General features: G+C 40.7%; 1 protein-coding gene across 3 annotated transcripts in view; it reads left to right on the forward strand.

Annotated features, from left to right (window-relative positions):
- Positions 1-14077, forward strand: part of Lilrb1 (leukocyte immunoglobulin like receptor B1) — a 31188-nt gene extending 17111 nt beyond the window's left edge. For all 3 annotated transcript variants that reach the window (XR_015649639.1, XM_087606319.1, XM_087606316.1), the window contains exon 10: positions 13593-14077. Coding sequence is in view for 2 of the 3 variants with exons in the window: in XM_087606319.1 (XP_087462445.1) it covers positions 13593-13729 (137 nt within the window). In the remaining variant the exon portion in view is untranslated. The remainder of the gene's footprint in view (positions 1-13592) is intronic.
- The last annotated feature ends 9220 nt before the right edge of the window (positions 14078-23297 follow it).

The raw sequence follows: 23297 nt of genomic DNA on the forward strand, positions 1-23297 counted from the left end.
AGACGCCAGAGGAAAAAGCCAAAGACCATCTGGAACCCTGGTGCACTGAAGCTCCCGGAAGGGGCGGCACAGGTCTTCCTGGTTGCTGCCGCTGCAGAGAGCCCCTGGGCAGCACCCCACGAGCGAACTTGAGCCCCGGGACCACAGGTAAGACCAACGTTTCTGCTGCAAGAAAGCTGCCTGGTGAACTCAAGACACAGGCCCACAGGAACAGCTGAAGACCTGCAGAGAGGAAAAACTACACGCCAGAAAGCAGAACACTCTGTCCCCATAACTGACTGAAAGAGAGGAAAACAGGTCTACAGCGCTCCTGACACACAGGTTTATAGGACAGTCTAGCCACTGTCAGAAATAGCAGAACAAAGTAACACTAGAGATAATCTGATGGCGAGAGGCAAGTGCAGGAACCCAAGCAACAGAAACCAAGACTACATGCCATCATCGGAGCCGAATTCTCCCACCAAAACAAACATGGAATATCCAAACACACCAGAAAAGCAAGATCTAGTTTCAAAATCATATTTGATCATGATGCTGGAGGACTTCAAGAAAGACATGAACACACTTAGGGAAACACAGGAAAACATTAATAAACAAATAGAAGCCTACAGAGAGGAATCACAAAAATCCCTGAAAGAATTCCAGGAAAACACAATCAAACAGTTGAAGGAATTAAAAATGGAAATAGAAGCAATCAAGAAAGAACACATGGAAACAACCCTGGATATAGAAAACCAAAAGAAGAGACAAGGAGCTGTAGATACAAGCTTCACCAACAGAATACAAGAGATGGAAGAGAGAATCTCAGGAGCAGAAGATTCCATAGAAATCATTGACTCAACTGTCAAAGATAATGTAAAGCGGAAAAAGCTACTGGTCCAAAACATACAGGAAATCCAGGACTCAATGAGAAGATCAAACCTAAGGATAATAGGTATAGAAGAGAGTGAAGACTCCCAGCTCAAAGGACCAGTAAATATCTTCAACAAAATCATAGAAGAAAACTTCCCTAACCTAAAAAAAGAGATACCCATAGACATACAAGAAGCCTACAGAACTCCAAATAGATTGGACCAGAAAAAAAACACCTCCCGTCACATAATTGTCAAAACACCAAACGCACAAAATAAAGAAAGAATATTAAAAGCAGTAAGGGAAAAAGGTCAAGTAACATATAAAGGGAGACCTATCAGAATCACACCAGACTTCTCGCCAGAAACTATGAAGGCCAGAAGATCCCGGACTGATGTTATACAGACCCTAAGAGAACACAAATGCCAGCCCAGGTTACTGTATCCAGCAAAACTCTCAATTAACATTGATGGAGAAACCAAGATATTCCATGACAAAACCAAATTTACACAATATCTTTCTACAAATCCAGCACTACAAAGGATAATAAATGGTAAAGCCCAACATAAGGAGGCAAGCTATACCCTAGAAGAAGCAAGAAACTAATCGTCTTGGCAACAAAACAAAGAGAATGAAAGCACACAAACATAACCTCACATCCAAATATGAATATAACGGGAAGCAATGATCACTATTCCTTAATATCTCTCAATATCAATGGCCTCAACTCCCCAATAAAAAGACATAGATTAACAAACTGGATACGCAACGAGGACCCTGCATTCTGCTGCCTACAGGAAACACACCTCAGAGACAAAGACAGACACTACCTCAGAGTGAAAGGCTGGAAAACAACTTTCCAAGCAAATGGTCAGAAGAAGCAAGCTGGAGTAGCCATTCTAATATCAAATAAAATCAATTTTCAATTAAAAGTCATCAAAAAAGATAAGGAAGGACACTTCATATTCATCAAAGGAAAAATCCACCAAGATGAACTCTCAATCCTAAATATCTATGCCCCAAATACAAGGGCACCTACATACGTAAAAGAAACCTTACTAAAGCTCAAAACACACATTACACCTCACACAATAATAGTGGGAGATTTCAACACCCCTCTCTCATCAATGGACAGATCATGGAAACAGAAATTAAACAGTGATGTCGACAGACTAAGAGAAGTCATGAGCCAAATGGACTTAACGGATATTTATAGAACATTCTATCCTAAAGCAAAAGGATATACCTTCTTCTCAGCTCCTCATGGTACTTTCTCCAAAATTGACCATATAATTGGTCAAAAAACGGGCCTCAACAGGTACAGAAAGATAGAAATAATCCCATGCGTGCTATCGGACCACCACGGCATAAAACTGGTCTTCAATAACAATAAGGGAAGAATGCCCACATATACGTGGAAATTGAACACTGCTCTACTCAATGATAACCTGGTCAAGGAAGAAATAAAGAAAGAAATTAAAAACTTTTTAGAATTTAATGAAAATGAAGATACAACATACCCAAACTTATGGGACACAATGAAAGCTGTGCTAAGAGGAAAACTCATAGCGCTGAGTGCCTGCAGAAAGAAACAGGAAAGAGCATATGTCAGCAGCTTGACAGCACACCTAAAAGCTCTAGAACAAAAAGAAGCAAATACACCCAGGAGGAGTAGAAGGCAGGAAATAATCAAACTCAGAGCTGAAATCAACCAAGTAGAAACAAAAAGGACCATAGAAAGAATCAACAGAACCAAAAGTTGGTTCTTTGAGAAAATCAACAAGATAGATAAACCCTTAGCCAGACTAACGAGAGGACACAGAGAGTATGTCCAAATCAACAAAATCAGAAATGAAAAGGGAGACATAACTACAGATTTGGAGGAAATTAAAAAAATCATCAGATCTTACTATAAAAACCTATATTCAACAAAATTTGAAAATCTTCAGGAAATGGACAATTTCCTAGACAGATACCAGGTATCGAAGTTAAATCAGGAACAGATAAACCAGTTAAACAACCCCATAACTCCTAAGGAAATAGAAGCAGTCATTAAAGGTCTCCCAACCAAAAAGAGCCCAGGTCCAGACGGGTTTAGTGCAGAATTCTATCAAACCTTCATAGAAGACCTCATACCAATATTATCCAAACTATTCCACAAAATTGAAACAGATGGAGCCCTACCGAATTCCTTCTACGAAGCCACAATTACTCTTATACCTAAACCACACAAAGACACAACAAAGAAAGAGAACTTCAGACCAATTTCCCTTATGAATATCGACGCAAAAATACTCAATAAAATTCTGGCAAACCGAATTCAAGAGCACATCAAAACAATCATCCACCATGATCAAGTAGGCTTCATCCCAGGCATGCAGGGATGGTTTAATATACGGAAAACCATCAACGTGATCCATTATATAAACAAACTGAAAGAACAGAACCACATGATCATTTCATTAGATGCTGAGAAAGCATTTGACAAAATTCAACACCCCTTCATGATAAAAGTCCTGGAAAGAATAGGAATTCAAGGCCCATACCTAAACATAGTAAAAGCCATATACAGCAAACCAGTTGCTAACATTAAACTAAATGGAGAGAAACTTGAAGCAATCCCACTAAAATCAGGGACTAGACAAGGCTGCCCACTCTCTCCCTACTTATTCAATATAGTTCTTGAAGTTCTAGCCGGAGCAATCAGACAACAAAAGGAGATCAAAGGGATACAGATCGGAAAAGAAGAGGTCAAAATATCACTATTTGCAGATGACATGATAGTATATTTAAGTGATCCCAAAAGTTCCACCAGAGAACTACTAAAGCTGATAAACAACTTCAGCAAAGTGGCTGGGTATAAAATTAACTCAAATAAATCAGTTGCCTTCCTCTATACAAAAGAGAAACAAGCCGAGAAAGAAATTAGGGAAACGACACCCTTCATAATAGACCCAAATAATATAAAGGACCTCGGTGTGACTTTAACCAAGCAAGTAAAAGATCTGTACAATAAGAACTTCAAGACACTGAGGAAAGAAATTGAAGAAGACCTCAGAAGATGGAAAGATCTCCCATGCTCATGGATTGGCAGGATTAATATAGTAAAAATGGCCATTTTACCAAAAGCAATCTACAGATTCAATGCAATCCCCATCAAAATACCAATCCAATTCTTCAAAGAGTTAGACAGAACAATTTGCAAATTCATCTGGAATAACAAAAAACCCAGGATAGCTAAAGCTATCCTCAACAATAAAAGGACTTCAGGGGGAATCACTATCCCTGAACTCAAGCAGTATTACAGAGCAATAGTGATAAAAACTGCATGGTATTGGTACAGAGACAGACAGATAGACCAATGGAATAGAATTGAAGACCCAGAAATGAACCCACACACCTATGGTCACTTGATTTTTGACAAAGGAGCCAAAACCATCCAATGGAAAAAAGATAGCATTTTCAGCAAATGGTGCTGGTTCAACTGGAGGGCAACATGTAGAAGAATGCAGATCGATCCATGCTTATCACCCTGTACAAAGCTTAAGTCCAAGTGGATCAAGGACCTCCACATCAAACCAGACACACTCAAACTAATAGAAGAAAAACTAGGGAAGCATCTGGAACACATGGGCACTGGAAAAAATTTCCTGAACAAAACACCAATGGCTTATGCTCTAAGATCAAGAATCGACAAATGGGATCTCATAAAACTGCAAAGCTTCTGTAAGGCAAAGGACACTGTGGTTAGGACAAAACGGCAACCAACAGATTGGGAAAAGATCTTTACCAATCCTACAACAGATAGAGGCCTTATATCCAGAATATACAAAGAACTAAAGAAGTTAGACCGCAGGGAAACAAATAACCCTATTAAAAAATGGGGTTCAGAGCTAAACAAAGAATTCACAGCTGAGGAATGCCGAATGGCTGAGAAACACCTAAAGAAATGTTCAACATCTTTAGTCATAGGGGAAATGCAAATCAAACAACCCTGAGATTTCACCTCACACCAGTGAGAATGGCTAAGATCAAAAACTCAGGTGACAGCAGATGCTGGCGAGGATGTGGAGAAAGAGGAACACTCCTCCATTGTTGGTGGGATTGCAGACTGGTAAAACCATTCTGGAAATCAGTCTGGAGGTTCCTCAGAAAATTGGACATTGAACTGCCTGAGGATCCAGCTATACCTCTCTTGGGCATATACCCAAAAGATGCCTCAACATATAAAAGAGACACGTGCTCCACTATGTTCATCGCAGCCTTATTTATAATAGCCAGAAGCTGGAAAGAACCCAGATGCCCTTCAACAGAGGAATGGATACAGAAAATGTGGTACATCTACACAATGGAATATTACTCAGCTATCAAAAACAACGAGTTTATGAAATTCGTAGGCAAATGGTTGGAACTGGAAAATATCATCCTGAGTGAGCTAACCCAATCACAGAAAGACATACATGGTATGCACTCATTGATAAGTGGCTATTAGCCCAAATGCTTGAATTACCCTAGATCCCTAGAACAAACGAAACTCAAGACGGATGATCCAAATGTGAATGCTTCACTCCTTCTTTAAATGAGGAAAAAGAATACCCTTGGCAGGGAAGGGAGAGGCAAAGATTAAAACAGAGACTGAAGGAACACCCATTCAGAGCCTGCCCCACATGTGGCCCATACATATACAGCCACCCAATTAGACAAGATGGATGAAGCAAAGAAGTGCAGACCGACAGGAGCCGGATGTAGATCGCTCCTGAGAGACACAGCCAGAATACAGCAAATACAGAGGCGAATGCCAGCAGCAAACCACTGAACTGAGAATAGGTCCCCTATTGAAGGAATCAGAGAAAGAACTGGAAGAGCTTGAAGGGGCTCGAGACCCCAAAAGTACAACAATGCCAAGCAACCAGAGCTTCCAGGGACTAAGCCACTACCTAAAGACTATACATGGACTGACCCTGGACTCTGACCCCATAGGTAGCAATGAATATCCTAGTAAGAGCACCAGTGGAAGGGGAAGCCCTGGGTCCTGCTAAGACTGAACCCCCAGTGAACTAGTCTATGGGGGGAGGGCGGCAATGGGGGGAGGGTTGGGAGGGGAACACCCATAAGGAAGGGGAGGGGGGAGGGGGATGTTTGCCCGGAAACCGGGAAAGGGAATAACACTCGAAATGTATATAAGAAATACTCAAGTTAATAAAAAAAAATAAAAAAAAAAATAAAAGGGGAACAAGAATACCCTTGGCAGGAAATACAGAGGCAACGTTTAGAACGGAGGCAGAAGGAACACCCATTCAGAGCCTGCCCCACTGTGGCCCATACATATACAGCCACCAAACTAGATAAGATGGATGAAGCAAAGAAGTGCAGGCTGACAGGAACCAGATGTAGATCTCTATGGAGAGACACACCTAGAATACAGCAAATACATAGGCGAATGCCAGCAGCAAACCACTGAACTGAGAACGGGACTCCCGTTGAAAGAATCAGAGAAAGGACTGGAAGAGCTTGAAGGGGCTCAAGACCCCATATGAACAACAATGCCAAGCAACCAGAGCTTCCAGGGACTAAGCCACTACCCAAAGACTATACATGGACTGATCCTGGGCTCCAACCTCATAGGTAGCAATGAATAGCCTAGGAACACCACTGGAAGGGGAAGCCCTTGGTCCTGCAAAGTCTGGACCCCCAGTGAACATGATTGCTGGGGGAAGGGTGGTAATGGGGAGGGATGTGGAGGGGAACACCCATATAGAAAGGGAGGGGGAGGGGTTAGGGGGATGTTGGCCGGGAAACCGGGAAGTGTTGGGAGCAGCCTTGAGATGGCGAAAGCAGCCTTCAAGTTAAAAAGCAATTGTATTCTAGTATTCTAGCCTCATGCTGAAATAATAAGCAATAGTCTTCAGGTTAAAAAGCAATTGTATTTTAACCTTATGATAGAACAAAAAACAATAGCCTTAGGTTAGATCAAAGCAGCACCTGCGGCTCTACATAAATTCAATAGATAGCATAAATCTAGGTGTCAGATCACTGAGTACCGGTGGTCAGGCACTGAAGGTCAGGTCACTAAGCAACCCACCCTGCTGTTCCCCTGCTTGGCTGATTTACCCAGCCAATATCCTGGTTATCAAGCCAGGCCCATTCTTTTATGGTCGCCCAACCCCTCCCCACATTTTGCTTCTACCAGCATATCTTCAGCCTGAGAAAAATTAAAAATTGTCAGCTTGATCAGACTTCTTGGCTTGCTGTCTGATCTTTGCGTCTCTTGTCCCCCATTCTCTCCTAGGTGGACCCCAGACCCTGGTCGACTGCCCTGCAGGTCTGGGCAGGGAAGGGGAATAAAAATCGAAATGTAAATAAGAAATACTCAAGTTAAAAAAGCCTGCACCACATGTGGCCCATACATATACAGCCACCAAACTAGATAAGATAGATAAAGCAAAGAAGTGCAGGCTGACAGGAACTGGATATAGATCTCTCCTGAGAGATATAGCCAGAATAAGGGAAATACATAGCCGACTGCCAGCAGCAAACCACTAAACTGAGAATGGGACCCTTGTTGAAGGAATCAGAGTAAGGACTGAAAGAGCTTAAAGGGGCTTGAGACCCCACATGAACAACAATGCCAACCAACCAGAACTTCCAGGGACTAAGCCACTACCCAAAGACAATACATGGACTGACCCTGGGCTCCAACCACATATGTAGCAATAAATAGCCTAGTAAGAGCACCAGTGGAAGGGGAAGCCCTTGGTCCTGCAAAGGCTGGACCCCCAGTGAACGGGATTCTTGGGGGAGGGCGGTAATGGGAGGAAGATGTGGAAGGGAACACCCACATAGAAGGGCAAGGAGAGGGTTTAGGGGGATGTTGACCTGGAAACCAGGAAAGGGACTAACATTTGAAATATAAATAAGAAATACCCAGTATAATAAAGCTGGAGGAAAAAAGATTCTCCAACATATAACAAGGACACATGCTCCACTATGTTCATGCCAGCCTTATTTATAATAACCAGAAGTTGGAAAGAACCCAGATGCCCTTCAACAGAGGAATGAATACAGAAAATTGTGGATCATTTACACAATGGAATACTACTCAGCTATTTAAAAAAAGACTTCATGAAATTCTTAGGCAAATGGATGGAAATAGAAAATATCATCCTGAGTGTGATAACCCAACCACAAAAGAACAAACATGGTATGAATTCACTGATAACTGGATATTAGCCCAAAAGCTCCAAATACCCAAGGTACAATTCATAGCCCACATGATGTTCAAAAAGAAGGAAGAACAAAATATAGATGCTTCAGTCCTTCTTAGAGGGTGGAAGAAAATACTCACAGGAGGAAATATGGAGACAAAGTGTGAAGCAGAGGCTGAAGAAAAGGCCATCCAGAGCCTGCCCGACTTAGGGATCCATCCCAAATACAGTCACCAAACCAAACAATATTGCTGATGCCAAAAAGCACTTCCTGGGCACTCAGCAGACCTTGGGCGCTGGTCTTGAACATATTTCCACAACATCCAGAGAAAGTCCAAAACCCATGTGCTCTAGAATGGCCAGGAATAAGGAGAGGAGAGCACAACGTCTTCCCTAACACCTGGAGTAACTGGGTCCCCCGCGATACAGGGTCACAGGAACACCCCCAACCCCCACCCAGTTATTGGCATGGGTTCATTGCCATCTGAACTTATGCCCTGAGCAGATCTTAGGCACTGGTTGCACACCCATTTCCACAACACCCACAGGAAGCCAGTCACCAGGTGCTCCAAAACGCGTAGGATCACAGATAAGGAGGGCACATCTGCCCCAACACCCAGAATAATTGGGTCCTCCGGGACCCAGGGATGCAGGAACCCCCGCCTAGCCAGTAAAGCAGGTCCCTTTAAGTCTGAACTTGTGCTCTGAACAGACATTGGGCACTGGTTCTCCACCACTCCCACAACACTCAGAGGAAGCCTGTCACCCAGGTACTCTAACACATCCAGGACCACAGGAGCACACGATCACAGATGTGCTAACATGCCCAGGAGCACAGGAGCAGAGGAACACAGAGGAAGCTTGATTTGCAGATCAGACACAGGAGCAATGGAGCTCTGAAAAACTCACGATCACAGTTGAGCCCTCAACATCTTTCCCAATACCCAGCATAATTGAGACCCACATAAAAACCAGAGAAACACAAACCCCCACTCACCCAGAGGCACAAGTATCTTCCCAGAGGAAAGATCTGTGCCGAGAGAAAATTCAGGGCTCCGACCCCCCCACCCTCACCTATGCAGCACTCAGAGACAGCTTGACTCTCAGGAGCTCTGACACAACAAGATCTCAGGAGCTTGGTCACTCCAGGACTACAGAATTTCAGAGGAAATTTGACTCCCAGGACTTCTGACACATTCAGAATCCCAGGATGCCAGAATCACAAGATCACAAAAAACCCCTGGACTCTGAGGAGTTGTGACACAACCAGAATCACAAGAAGGACAGGCTCCAGACAGAGGCAAGTAGCACTAAAGATAACCAGAAGGCTAAAGGCAAGTACAAGGACATAAGCAACAGAAACCAAGGCTATTTGCAATCATCAGAACCCAGTTTTCCCATTACTGCAATTCCTGAATATCGCATCATACCTGAAAAGCAACACTCCTATTAAAGTCATATCTCATGATGATGATACAGTATTTTAAGAAGGATATAAATAACACCCTTAAAGAAATAGAGGAGAACACAACAAATGAACTGGTAAAGGAATTGAGTAAATCCCTACTAGATCTAAAAATGGAAATAGAAACAATACACAATACACAAAGGAAAACAACACTGGAAATAGAAAACCTAGGAAAGAGATAAGGAGCCATAGATGCAAGGATCACCAACAGAATACAAGAGATAAAGAGAATCTCAGGTGCAGAGGATACCATAGAAAACATTGACATAACCCTCAAAGAAAATGCAAAATGCAAAAAGGTGCTAACCCAAAACATCCAAGAAATCCAAGACACAATGAGAAGACCAAACCTGAGGATAATAGATATAGAAGAGAGGGAAGATTTCTAACTTAAAGGGCCAGTAAATATCTTCAATAAAAATATAGAACAAAACTTTCCTAACCTAAAGAAAGAGATGCCTATAAGTACAAGAAGCATACAGAGCTCCGAATAGATTGGACCAGAAAAGAAATTCCACCCATCACATAATAGTCAAGCAACAATCACTATTCCTTAATATCTCTTAACATCAATGGACTCAATTCCCCAATAAAATGACAGAGACTAAGAGGCTGGATATGTAAAGAGGACCCAGCATTTCGCTGCATACAGGAAACACACATGAGAGACAAAGACAGACACTACCTAACAGTAAAAGGCTGGAAAACAACTATACAAGCAAATGGTTCAAAGAAACATCCTGGAGTAGCCATTCTAATATCTAATAAAATCAACTTTCAACCGAAAGAAATCAAAAAAGATGAGAAAGGACACTTCGTATTCATCAATGGAAAAATCTTCCAGGAAGAACTCATAATCCCAAATATCTATTTTCCAAATGCAAGGGAACTTACATTTGTAAAAGAAACCTTAGTAAAGCTCAAATCACCCATTGCCCTTACACAATAATAGTAGGAGATTTCAACATCCCACTCTCATCCATGGAAACACCATGGAAACAGAAATTAAACAGAGACAGAGAAACTAACAGAAGTTATGAACCAAATGGTCTTAATAGATGTTTGTAGAACATTTCATCCTAAAACAAAAGGATACACCTTCTTCTCAGCACCTGATGGTACATTCTCCAAAATGGATCATATAATCCATCACAAAACAGGCCTCAACAGATACAGGAAGACAGAAATAATTCTACACATCCTATCAGATCACCAAGGACTAAGGCTGGTCTTCAATAACAACAAAAACGTCAGAAAGCCCACATATACATGGAAGTTGAACAATGCTCTACTCAATGATAACCTGGTCAAGGAAAAAAAAGAAAGAAATTAAAGACTTCTTAGGCTTTAATGAAAATGAAGGCGCAACATACCCAAACTTGTGGGACACAATGAAAACCATGCGAAGAGGAAAACTCATAGCTCTGAGTGCCTTCAAAAAGGAACAGGAGAGAGCATATATCAGCAGCTTGAGAGCACACCTGTAACCTCTAGAACCAAAGAAGCAAATACACTGAATAGGAGTAGAAGGCAGGAAATAATCAAAGCCAGGACTGAAATCAACCAAGTAAAAAAAAAAGAACTGTACAAAGAATCAACAAACCCAGAAGATGGTTTCTGGAGAAAATCAATAAGAGAAATAAACCCTTAGCCTGACTGACCAGAAGGCACAGAGACAGTATCCAAATTAACAAAATCAGAAATGAAAAGAGAGACATAACAACAGACTCTGAGGAAATTCAAAAAATCATAAGAAACTACTACAAAACACTATATTCAACAAAACTGAAAAATATGGAGCAAATGGACAATTTTCTAGACAAATACCAGATACTAAAGTTAAATCAAGACAGATAAACGTGGAAACAGTCCCATAACTCTTAAGGAATAGGAAAAGATGTGTTTAGGGCAGAATTCTATCAGACCTTCATAGAAGACATCATACCCATACTGGCCAAACTATTCCACAAAATACAAATAGACAGAGCACTACAAAATTCCTTCTATGAAGCCACAATTATGCTTATAACTAAATGACACAAAGACCCAACTTAGAAAGAGAACTTCACACCAATTTCCCTTATGAGTATGGATGTACAAATACTCAATAAAAGTCTCACAAACCAAATCCAAGAACACATCAAAACCATCATCCATCATGATCAAGTAGACTTCATCCCAGGGATGCAAGGATGGTTCAATAAACAGAAATCCATCAACGTAACCCACTATATAAACAAATTCAAAGAAAAAAGCCACATGATCATTTCATTAGATGCTGAGAAAGGATTTCACAAAATCAACACCCCTTCATAATAATAGTCCTGGAAAAATCAAGAATTCATGTCTCATACCCAAACTTACAAAAAAACAATATACAACAAAATTTCTGTGACCTCCAAACTCAGGAACATCTTCCGGTGCCATAGATACCTCCACTCATCTCTATTCTTGCTGTCACAGAGCAGTAACTCTGAAGATTGAGTTCCCAGCTGAACTTATCCAGACCTTTCTGAGCTGAAGGGGTGTCTCAGCATTCTCCATTTACAACAAATATTAGCTAGCATAGGGTTTGAAATGCTGAAAAGTGAGAGTCAGATGGGTATTTGCTCTCATAATGGTGGTGGGTGGTTTAACTGAATCATTCTAGGGATGAGCACTATACTGCCTGCTAATGGAATGCAGAGAAATTAAGGAGTTTGAAAGAGCATTTTTGAAAGGCAACAGACAGTTATAAGATCCTAAGCAGAAACTGGTCCACAGTGACAACATCTTCTCCACACCCACAAATAAATAGTATTCATAGGATCCCTGTCATACCCTTGCTCTCACTGCAGCCATAGCCTACCATATCTACAGGACAGGACACAGCCTTGGAGTAACAGTTACAATTGTTCTATACCATCCTTCTGTTTACATCAGATACAACCTCTTTCAGATAAAATTCTCCATGAGAATTACAACAAAGCAATTTTCACATTAAGGAAAATAAAATGAAAAACTTGAAATCAAACTTATTGCATTAGGAAGCCTGAAACATTTCCTTTTGAGTGAAATAGAGGGAATGTATGATTCAGCCTTCATTTGAGAGGTGACAGCTAAGAATGTCCTCTGCTAGGCCTTGGTACACCTGTCTGAAGAAGGGAAGGTTTTGGGATAGGATCTCCAGGAACTTTCTACCACTGACCCTTGAGTCTTCTAGATTATGGGGAATCATCACCACTCTCTATTAACAGTGTGAAACATCCTGTTGTCAGCATAAATATCATTTGTAAAACCAAGAAAACTAAGAGGAACATGTATCAGGCTTAGGATAATATAAGATAGCTGGGTTATATGGAGAACTCTTAGATAAAATCCCAATGGCCTATCATTCACACTCTTTCTGGTTTTTACACACACACACACACACACACACACACACACACACACACCAGAGGAATGGTATGATCAAGTTTGAAATGGAAGGATCTGAATGTCCCAAGGGAACCAACACTCACCAAGAAAAGCAAATTGCTAATCAGAGATGCACAACCTCTAAAGGCCTCACCAGAAGAACCATACTAAGAAATGACCTATCACTGCTCAGAACAGTGAACTGGGGCCCACAGTCTGAATGAATTGTCAATTTGTTCTACTCTGAATTTACTGGTATCACTGGTATGTCATTGATTTTTTTATTAGCACAATAGGCTTAAAGAATTTGGTAAGAATTAAGAGAGGGTACACAGGTATGCCACAGGGAAGGTTCATCCCAGAACTCCATGATTTTGTATGGCAAGAATGATGGGCATGATAACGTAAATGATAACGTGGAACTCAGAAGAAACACTAAGGTCTCTTAAGTACACACACATCCTACTCTTCTATTCTCAGAACCAGCTGAGACAATCTGCCCACCTTAGAAAATGCCAAAACCTCAGATAACTAAATAAAGAGAATTCCACATCATAACATGGGAAAGAGTAGAAACGTATGCACTTCAGAAAAACGGGCCCTGGATGGATGCTTCATTAGGAAATTTTGATCATGCCTAACTTCTGTAACTTCTGGGTCTAATACCACAGCTCCAGAGAACCCGGACCTCACAATAGAGAAACTCATCAGGATGGGGATGGCTGTCCTGATCCTCATAGTCCTTTCAATTCTAGCTGCTGAGGCCTGGCAAAGCCATAGACAGACCCACCATGCAGCTGGGAAATAATCTAAAGAGAAAGAAGTACATCTTTCAATGGTTTACACTCTGGGAAATGCATTTGATAATCCAAAATTTTCTGTCAGAAAAATGTGCTGTGGTAGAAGTCCAGGGAGCAAAACTGTTTGGGGTTCTGAGGAAAGAAGTTTTATGATGAGTTGATTCCTTGGTGAACAAATTATTTTCCCTCACATACTGAGGGCCTTTGCTTCCTGAACCAACACAGTCATGAAAGTATAAAATAATAGAATATGCTGTCCCATCTGCCTGGAATTTCTTTCAGCTGTTGATTGTATTTTTCTGTATTTCCATAAGAGATTCACTCATTCACATATGAAGGACTATGTCATCTTTATAAATTGTATTTCGGGTCATTTTCTTGTTTTCTTTGTTTGTGTGTGTGTGTGTGTGTGTGTGTGTGTGTGTGTGTGTGTGTGTGTGTGTGTTAGACTAATGTCATTGGGTGTGCTTGGACTTGGGAGGCAAAGGATTAGTTGGTGTTCCTGGTGGCAGCAGGCCTCCTGGAAAGCATGCAGGGCTATAGAGTGCCAAATGGCAGTATGCAGTGTAGTTTATTGCTCTTGCATTCTAGGGAGTTTGGCAAGTCAAGGTTTGGTAAGAAGATGCTACCTGGTGTCCCTTAGGATGGCAGTACTCCAAGTAAAGAGGCAGAGTTGTAGGTTCTACTATTTTTTAAAGGAACATCCCAATAAAATGACTCCTAGATCAATGTCTTACTTAGCAATTGTCAGAGAAGCTTCCTGCTGCAGGAGATGTGAGCTAATCAGACCCACAACTGAACAATGAGCAGAGAAAGGTCTAAAAACACTGAATCATGAATGGAATGTCTGCATGATTCTTGGTTCGTGGAACTTTGAGGAATAGGAGTTGTGAGAGCCACAGGACATGGATGACACCAAGGAAACTATGCTTTCCAGACATTAGAGTCTGATGCAAATATAGACTCACAAAAATGTAGCAATATGCACGGGGCCAGCACAGGTCTATGTGAGATCCTGTCCTGGTGCTAAGAGATGTGGACACAGATTTCATCTGTAGCCCAGAAGCTAACTGCAATTGATAAACACTTGCAAAGAAAATTTAGTTTTTCCAACAAAGTCACAGTACTATGCAAGAAGAGCAGATATACTGAAGAGCAGACAAGGCCAACACAAATGAACCCACTGGTATTTTTGGAGGTTTTTGCTTATAATGCTTGTCTTTTACTTATATATTATGATGTCCTGCTTTATTTTGTTTTGTTTTTTGAGATTTCAGGGAATTCATAATGAAGAGGTGTTTTTAAAAATCACAAAATTACACATCTGAAGAAAAAAGAAGTGTACATAACAGTAATTCGTTTATCATTTAAAAAAGTCTTTTGTGTCTAGAGAGATGGCTCAACAGTTTAGAATGCCAATTGTTCTTCCTGAAATCCTGAGTTCAATTACCAGGAACCACAAGGTGGCTCACAATCATGTGTAATGGGATCTGATGCCCTCTTCTGGAGTATCAGGAGACAACAACAATGTACTCACATATACAAAATGAATGAATAAATATTTATTAAAAAAATAGAAAAAGAAAAGATTGGCCACAGTTGTTAAATTAGCCTGCAATACCAACAATAACAAAGGAGTGTTCCTCTTTCTCCACATCCTCACCAGCATCTGCTGTCAACTCAGTTTTGATCTTAGCCATTCTGACTGATGTCAGGTGAAATCTCAGGGATGTTTTGATTTGCATTTCCCTGATGTTTAACGCTGTTGAACATTTCTTTAGGTGTTTCATGCCATTTTATATTCCTCAGCTGAGAATTCATTGTTTACCCCTGTACCCTATTTTTATTAGAGATATTTGGTTCTCTGGAGTCTAACTTCTTGAGTTTTTTGTATATAATGGATATTAGCCCTCTATCTGATATAGGATTGGTAAAGGTCTTTTTCAAATCTGTTGATGCTCTTTTGTGCTATTGACAGTGTCCTCTGCCTTACAAACACTTTGCAGTTTTTGAATTCCCATGTATCAAATCTTCCTCATAGAGCACAAGCCATTGGTGTTCTGTTCAGAAAATTTTCCTCTGTGCCAATGTACCCAAGGATCTCCCCCACATTCTATTAGTTTCAGTGTATCTGGTTTTATGTGGAAGTCTTTGATCTGCTTGGATTTGAGCAAGGAACAAGGTCAGTAGAGTGAATCAATTTGCATTCTTCCACAACTGACCACCAGTTGAACCAGCACCATATGATGAAAATGCTGTCTTTTTTCCACTGGATGGTTTTAGCTCTTTGTCAAAGATCAAGTGACCACACATATGTGGATTCATTTCTGGGTCTTCAATTTTTTTTTTTCGGAGCTGAGGACCGAACCCATGGCCTTGTGCTTACTAGGAAAGCACTCTACCACTGAGCTAAATCCCCAACTCCTAGGTCTTCAATTCTATTCCATTGATCTACCTGCCTGTCTCTGTACCAATGCCATACAGTTTTTATCACTATTGATCTGTAATACAGCTTGAGGTCAGGAATGATGATTCCCCCAGAAGTTACTTTATTCTTGAGAATAGTTTTGCATGCTGGTACAACCACTCTAGAAATCAGTCTGACATTTCCTCACAAAACTGAACACAGCTACACAGAGGCAAAATTTCTCTGGGACTGGGCACTTCTGGTTTCTAGCTAGGGTCAGAACCTCACTGATACTGGCCCACAGCTCCCTGCTAGCAAAACCCCATGGGAGAGAGAGCTCTTCGCCCAGACAGGGGGGCACTCCTGAGACTGCAGAGCAGGACAGACTGCCAGTACTGCCCGCCCTTACCCACATCCCTGGCCCAAGAGGAAACTGTATAGGGCCTATGGGAACAGGAAGATAGGGGAACTCAACTCTGTGGTACAGACACCGCCCAGATCTGAAGGGACCCAGTAAAACAGCTCCCTGCACCCAATTTCCATGGGAGGGAGAGCTAGACCTTCAGAGGGGCAGACACGCCGGGGTAGCCAGAGGAGACTACTCTCTGCCCACATTCCTGACTCTAGAGGAAAACACCTAATGCCATCTGGGCCACCTGTGCACAGGATACTGAGCAAAGGCAGGGCAGACCCTTCTGGTTGCTGCCCTCATGTAAAGCTGAAACCGGGCTCTGAGAATTGACTCCAGGCCTGAGACCAGAGGTAAGACCAACATTTCTGCTCCAAGTGACCTGCCTGGTGGACTCAGAACAAATACCCACAGGAATACCTGAAGACCAGTAGAAAGGAATGACTACACGCCTGAAAGCAGAATACTCTGTTCGCATAACTGGCTGAAAGAAAACAGGAAAACAGGTCTACAGCACTCCTGACATACAGGCCTATAGGACAGTCTAACCACTGTGAAATAGCAGAAAAACATAACACCAGAGACAACCTGATGGGAAGAGGCAAGCGCAGGAACCCAAGTAACAGAAACCAAGACTACATGGCATCATCAGAGCCCAATTCTCCCAGCAAAGAAAACACTGAATGTCCAAAGATACCAGAAAAGCAAGATCTAGATTTAAAATCATGTCTGATCATGATGATAGAGGACTTCAAGAAAGACATAAAGAACTCCCTTAGAGAAATGCAGGAAAACACAAAAAAAAACAAGCAGAAGACTATAGAGAGGAAATGCAAAAATCACTGAAAGAATTACAGAAAAACACAATCAAATATGTGAAGGAATTAAAAATGGAAATAGGAGCAATAAAGAAATACAAAGGGAGACAACCCTGGATATGAAAAAACAAAGGAAGAGACAAGGAGCTGTAGATGCAAGCATCACCAACAGAATACAAAAGATAGAAGACAGAATCTCAGGAGCAGAAGACTCCATAGAAATTATCGAAACAACTGTTAAAGATAATGTAAATCAGAAAAAGCTACTGGACCAAAACATACAGGAAATCCAGGACACAATGAGAAGATCAAACCTAAGGATAATAGCTATAGAAGAGAGTGAAGATTCCCAGCTCAAAGGACCAGTAAATATCTTCAACAAAATCATCGAAGAAAACTTCCGTAACCTAAAGAAAGCCCATAAACATACAAGAAGCCTACAGAACTCCAAATAGATTGGACCAGAAAAGAAACTCCTCCTGTCACATAATAGTCAAAACAACAAATGCACAAAATAAAGAAAAATATTAAAAGCAGTAAGGGAAAAAGGTCAAGTAACATATAAAGGCAGACCTAACAGAATCACACCAGACTTCTCACCAGAGACTATGAAAGCCAGAAGATCCTGGACAGATGTCATACAGACCCTAAGAGAACATAAAGGCCAGCCCAGGTTACTGTATCCTGCAAAACTCTCAATTAACATAGATGAAGAAAACAAGATATTCCATGACAAAACAAAATTTACACAATATCTTTCTACAAATCCAGCCCTACAAAGGATAATAAATGGGAAAGCCCAACACAAGGAGACAAGCTACATGCTAGACAAAGCCAGAAACTAATCGTTTTGCAACAAAACACAGAAGAAAAGCACCAACATAATCCCACATGCAGACACGAATATAACAGGAAGCAACAATCACTATTCCTTAAATCTCTCAACATCAATGGACTCAATACCCCAATAAAAAGACACAGATTAACAAACTGGATATGAAATGAGGACCCAGCATTTTGCTGCCTACAAAAAACACACCTCGGAGACAAAGGCAGAAACTACCTCAGAGTAAAAGGCTGGAAAACAACTTTCCAAGCAAATGGTCAGAAGAAGCAAGCTGGAGTAGCCATTCTGATATCGAATAAAATTGATTTTCAACCAAAAGTCATCAAAAAAGATAAGGAAGGACACTTCATATGCATCAAAGGAAAAATCCACCAAGATGAACTCTCAATCCTATGATCCAATTACAGGGAACCTATTTACATAAAAGAAACCTTACTAAAGCTCAAAGCACACATTGCAGCTCACACAATAATAGTAGGAGATTTCAACACCCCACTCTTATCAATGGACAGATCAGGAAAACAGAAATTAAACAGAAGCGTAGACAGACTAAGAGAAGTCATGAACCAAAAGGATGTAAAAGATATTTATAGAACATTCTATCCTAAAACAAACGAATATATCTTCTTCTCACAACCTCATGGTACTTTCTCCAAAACTGACAAAATAATTGGTCATAAAACAGGCCTCAAAAGATATAGAAAGATAGAAATGATTCAATGCATCCAACCAGATCACCACGGGCTAAAACTGGTCTTCAATAACAATAAGGAAAGAATGCGCAAATATAGATGGAAGTTGAATAATGTTCTACTCAATGATAACCTGGTCAAGGAAGAAATATAGATGTGAATTAAAGACTTCTTAGAATTTAATGAAAATGAAGGTACAACATAACCATCCTTATGAGACACAAGGAAAGTTGTGCTAAGAGGAAAACTCATACCTCTGAGTGCCTGCAGAAGGAATCAGGAGACAGCATATAACAGCAGCTTGACAGCACACCTAAAAGCTCTAGAACAAAAAGCAGCAAACACACTCAGGAGGACTAGAAGGCAGGAATTAATCAAACTCAGAGCTGAAATCAACCAAGTAGAAACAAAAAGGACTATAGAAAGAATCAACAGAACCAAAACCTAGTTCTTTAAGAAAATCAACAAGATAAATGAACCCTTAGCCACACTAAACAGAGGACACAGAGAGTGTGTCCAAATTAACAAAATTAGAAATGAAAAGGGAGACATAACAACAGAGCCAGAGGAAATTCAAAAAAAATCATCAGTTCCTACTACAAAAGCCTATATTCAACAAAACTTGAAAATCTGCAGGAAATGGACAATTTCCTAGACAGATACCAGGTGCCAAAGTTAACTCAGGAACAGATAAACCATTTAAGCAACCCCATAACTCCTAAAGAAATAGAAGCAGTCATTCAAGTCTTCTAAACAAAAAAAGCCCAGGTCCAGATGGGCTCAGTGCAGAATTCTATCCAACCTTCATAGACAGACTTCATACCAATACTATCCAAACTATTACACGAAATTGAAACACATGGAGTATTACCGAACTCCTTCTATGAAGCCACAATTACTCTTATACCTAAACCACACTAAGACTCAACAAAGAAAGAGAACTTCAGACCAATTTCCCTTATGAATATCGACACAAAGATACTCAATAAAATTCTTGCAAACTGAATCCAAGAGCATATAAAAAAAAATCATCCATCATAATCAAGTAGGCTTCATTCCAGGCATACAGGGATGGTTTATTATACGGAAAACAATCAACGTAATCCACTATATAAATGAATTGAAAGATAAAAACCACAAAATCATTTCATTAGATGCTGAGAAAGCATTTGACAAAATTCAACACCCCTTCATGATAAAAGTCCCGGAAAAAATGGGAACTTAAGTCCCATACCTAAACATAGTAAAAGCCATATACAGCAAACCAATAGTTAACATTAAACTACATGGAGAGAACCTTGAAGCAATCCCACTAAAATCAGGGACTAGACAAGGCTGCCCACTCTCTCCCTACTTATTCAATATAGTTCTTGTAGTTCTAGCCAGAGCAATCAGAAAACAAAAGGAGATCAAAGGGATACAGATTAGAAAAGAAGAAGTCAAAATATCACTATTTGCAGATGATATGATAGTATATTTAAGTGATCCCAAAAGTTCCACCAGAGAACTACTAAACATGATAAACACCTTCAGCAAAGTGGCTGGGTATAAAATTAACTCAACTAAATCAGTAGCCTTCCTCTACACAAAAGAGAAACAAGCTGAGAAAGAAATTAGGGGAATGACACCCTTCATAATAGTCACAAATAATATAAAATACCTCGGTGTGACTTTAATCAAGCAAGTAAAAGATCTGTACGATAAGAACTTCAAGCCTCAGAAGAAAGAAATTAAAGAAGACCTCAGAAGATGGAAAGATCTCCCATGCTCATGGATTGGCAGGATTGATACAGTAAAAATGGCCATTTTACCAAAAGAGATCTACAGATTCAATACAATCCCCATCAAAATACCAATCCAATTCTTCAGAGAGAATTCTTTAGAAAGAACAATTGTCAAATTCATCTGGAATAACAAAAAAACCAAGGACAGGGGCTGGAGAGATGGCTCAGTGGTTAAGAGTCCCGACTGCTCTTCCAGAGGTCCTGAGTTCAATTCCCAGCAACCACATGGTGGCTCACAACCATCTGTAAAGAGATCTGATGCCCTCTTCTGGTGTATCTGAAGACAGCTACAGTGTACTTATATATAATAAATGAATAAATCTTAAAAAAAAAAAAAAAAAACCAAGGATAGCTAAAACTATCCTCAGCAATAAAAGGACTTCCAGGGGAATCACTATCCCTGAACTCAAACAGTATTACAGAACAATAGTGATAAAAACTGCATGGTATTGGTACAGAGATAGACAGATAGACCAATGGAACAGAATTGAAGACCCAGAAATGAACCCACACACCTATGGTCACTTGATTTTTGACAAAGGAACCAAAACCATCCAATGGAAAATAGATAGCATTTTCAGCAAATGGTGCTAGTTCAACTGGAGGTCAGTATGTAGAAGAATGCATATTGATCCATGCTTATCACCCTGTACAAAGCTTAAGTCCAAGTGGATCAAGGACATCCACATCAAACCAGATACACTCAAATTAATAGAAGAAAAAGTGGGAAAGCATCTCAAACACATGGGCACTGGAGAAAATTTCCTGAACAAAACACCAATGGCTTATGCTCTAAGATCAAGAATCGACAAATGGGATCTCATAAAACTGCAAAGCTTCTGTAAGGCAAAGGACACTGTGGTTAGGACAAAACAACAACCAACAGATTGGGAAAAGATCTTTACCAATCCTACAACAGATAGAGAGCTTATATCCAAAATATACAAAGAACACAAGAAGTTAGACTGCAGGGAGACAAATAACCCTATTAAAAAATGGGGTTCAGGGTTGGGGATTTAGCTCAGTGGTAGAGTGCTTGCCTAGCAAGCGCAAGGCCCTGGGTTTGGTCCCCAGCTCCAAAAAAAAAGAAAAAAGAAAGAAAAAAGAAAAAAAATGGGGTTCAGAGCTAAACAAAGAATTCACAGCTGAGGAATGCCGAATGGCTGAGAAACACCTAAAGAAATGATCAACATCTTTAGTCATGAGGGAAATGCAAATCAAAACAACCCTGAGATTTAACCTCACACCAGTGAGAATGGCTAAGATCAAAAACTCAGGTGACAGCAAATGCTAGTGAGAATGTGGAGAAAGAGGAACACTCCTCCATTGTTGGTGGGATTGCAGACTGGTACAACCATTCTGGAAATCAGTCTAGAGGTTCCTCAGAAAATTGGACATTGAACTACCTCAGGACCCAGCTATACCTCTCTTGGGCATATATCCAAAAGTTGCCCCAACATATAACAAAGACACATGCTCCACTATGTTCATAGCAGCCTTATTTATAGTAGCCAGAAGCTGGAAAGAACCCAGATGCCCTTCAACAGAGGAATGGATACAGAAAATGTGATACATCTACACAATGGAATATTACTCAGCTATCAAAAACAACGACTTTATGAAATTCATAGGCAAAAGGATGGAACTGGAAAATATCATCCTGTGTTAGGTAACCCAATCACAGGAAAACACACATGGTATGCACTCATTGATAAGTGAATATTAGCCCAAATGCTTGAATTACCCTAGATGCACAGAACACATGAAACTCAAGAAGGATGACCAAAATGCGAATGCTTCACTCCTTCTTAAAAGGTGAACAAGAATACCCTTGGCAGGGAATAGGGAGGCAAAGCTTAGAACAGAGGGAGAAGGACTAACCATTCAGAGCCTACCCTACATGTGGCCCATTCATACACAATCACCAACCTAGATAAGATGGATGAAGCAAAGAAGTGCAAGCCGACAGGAACCAGATGCAGATCTCTCCTGAGAGACACAGCCAGAATATAGCAAATACATAGGCGAATGCCAGCAGCAATCCACTGAACTGAGACCAGGACACCCATTTAAGGAATCAGAGAAAGGACTGGAAGAGCTTGAAGGGGCTCAAGACCCCATATGAAAAACAATGCCAACCAACCAGAGCTTCCAGGGACTAAGCCACTACCCAAAGACTATACCTGGACTGGCCCTGGGCTCCAACCTCATAGGTAGCAATGAATAGCCTAGTAAGGGCACCAGTGGAAGGGGAAGCCCTTGGTCCTGCCAAGACTGAACCCCCAGTGAACGTGATTGTTGGGGGGAGAGTGGTAATGGGGGGAAGATGGGGAGGGGAAGCCCTTATAGAAGGGGAGGGGGAGGGTTTAGGGGGATGTTGGCCTGGAAAGCGGGAAGTGGAATAACTATCAAAATGTAAATAAGAAATACTCATGTTAATAAAGATAAAAAACAAAAGAAATACCAAGTTAATAAAGTTGGAGAAAAAAAAAGAAGAAAAACAATCTCAACAAACCAGAGCTCCCAGGGATAAAACCAATACCCAAAAACTATACATGAATTAACCCATGGCTCCAGCTGCATAGGTAGCAGAGGATGGCAATGCTGGGCACCAATGGA

Source organism: Rattus norvegicus, chromosome 1, assembly GCF_021556685.1.
Source record: "Rattus norvegicus strain SHRSP/BbbUtx chromosome 1, alternate assembly SHRSP_T2T, whole genome shotgun sequence".
NCBI classification, from domain to species: Eukaryota; Metazoa; Chordata; class Mammalia; order Rodentia; family Muridae; genus Rattus; species Rattus norvegicus.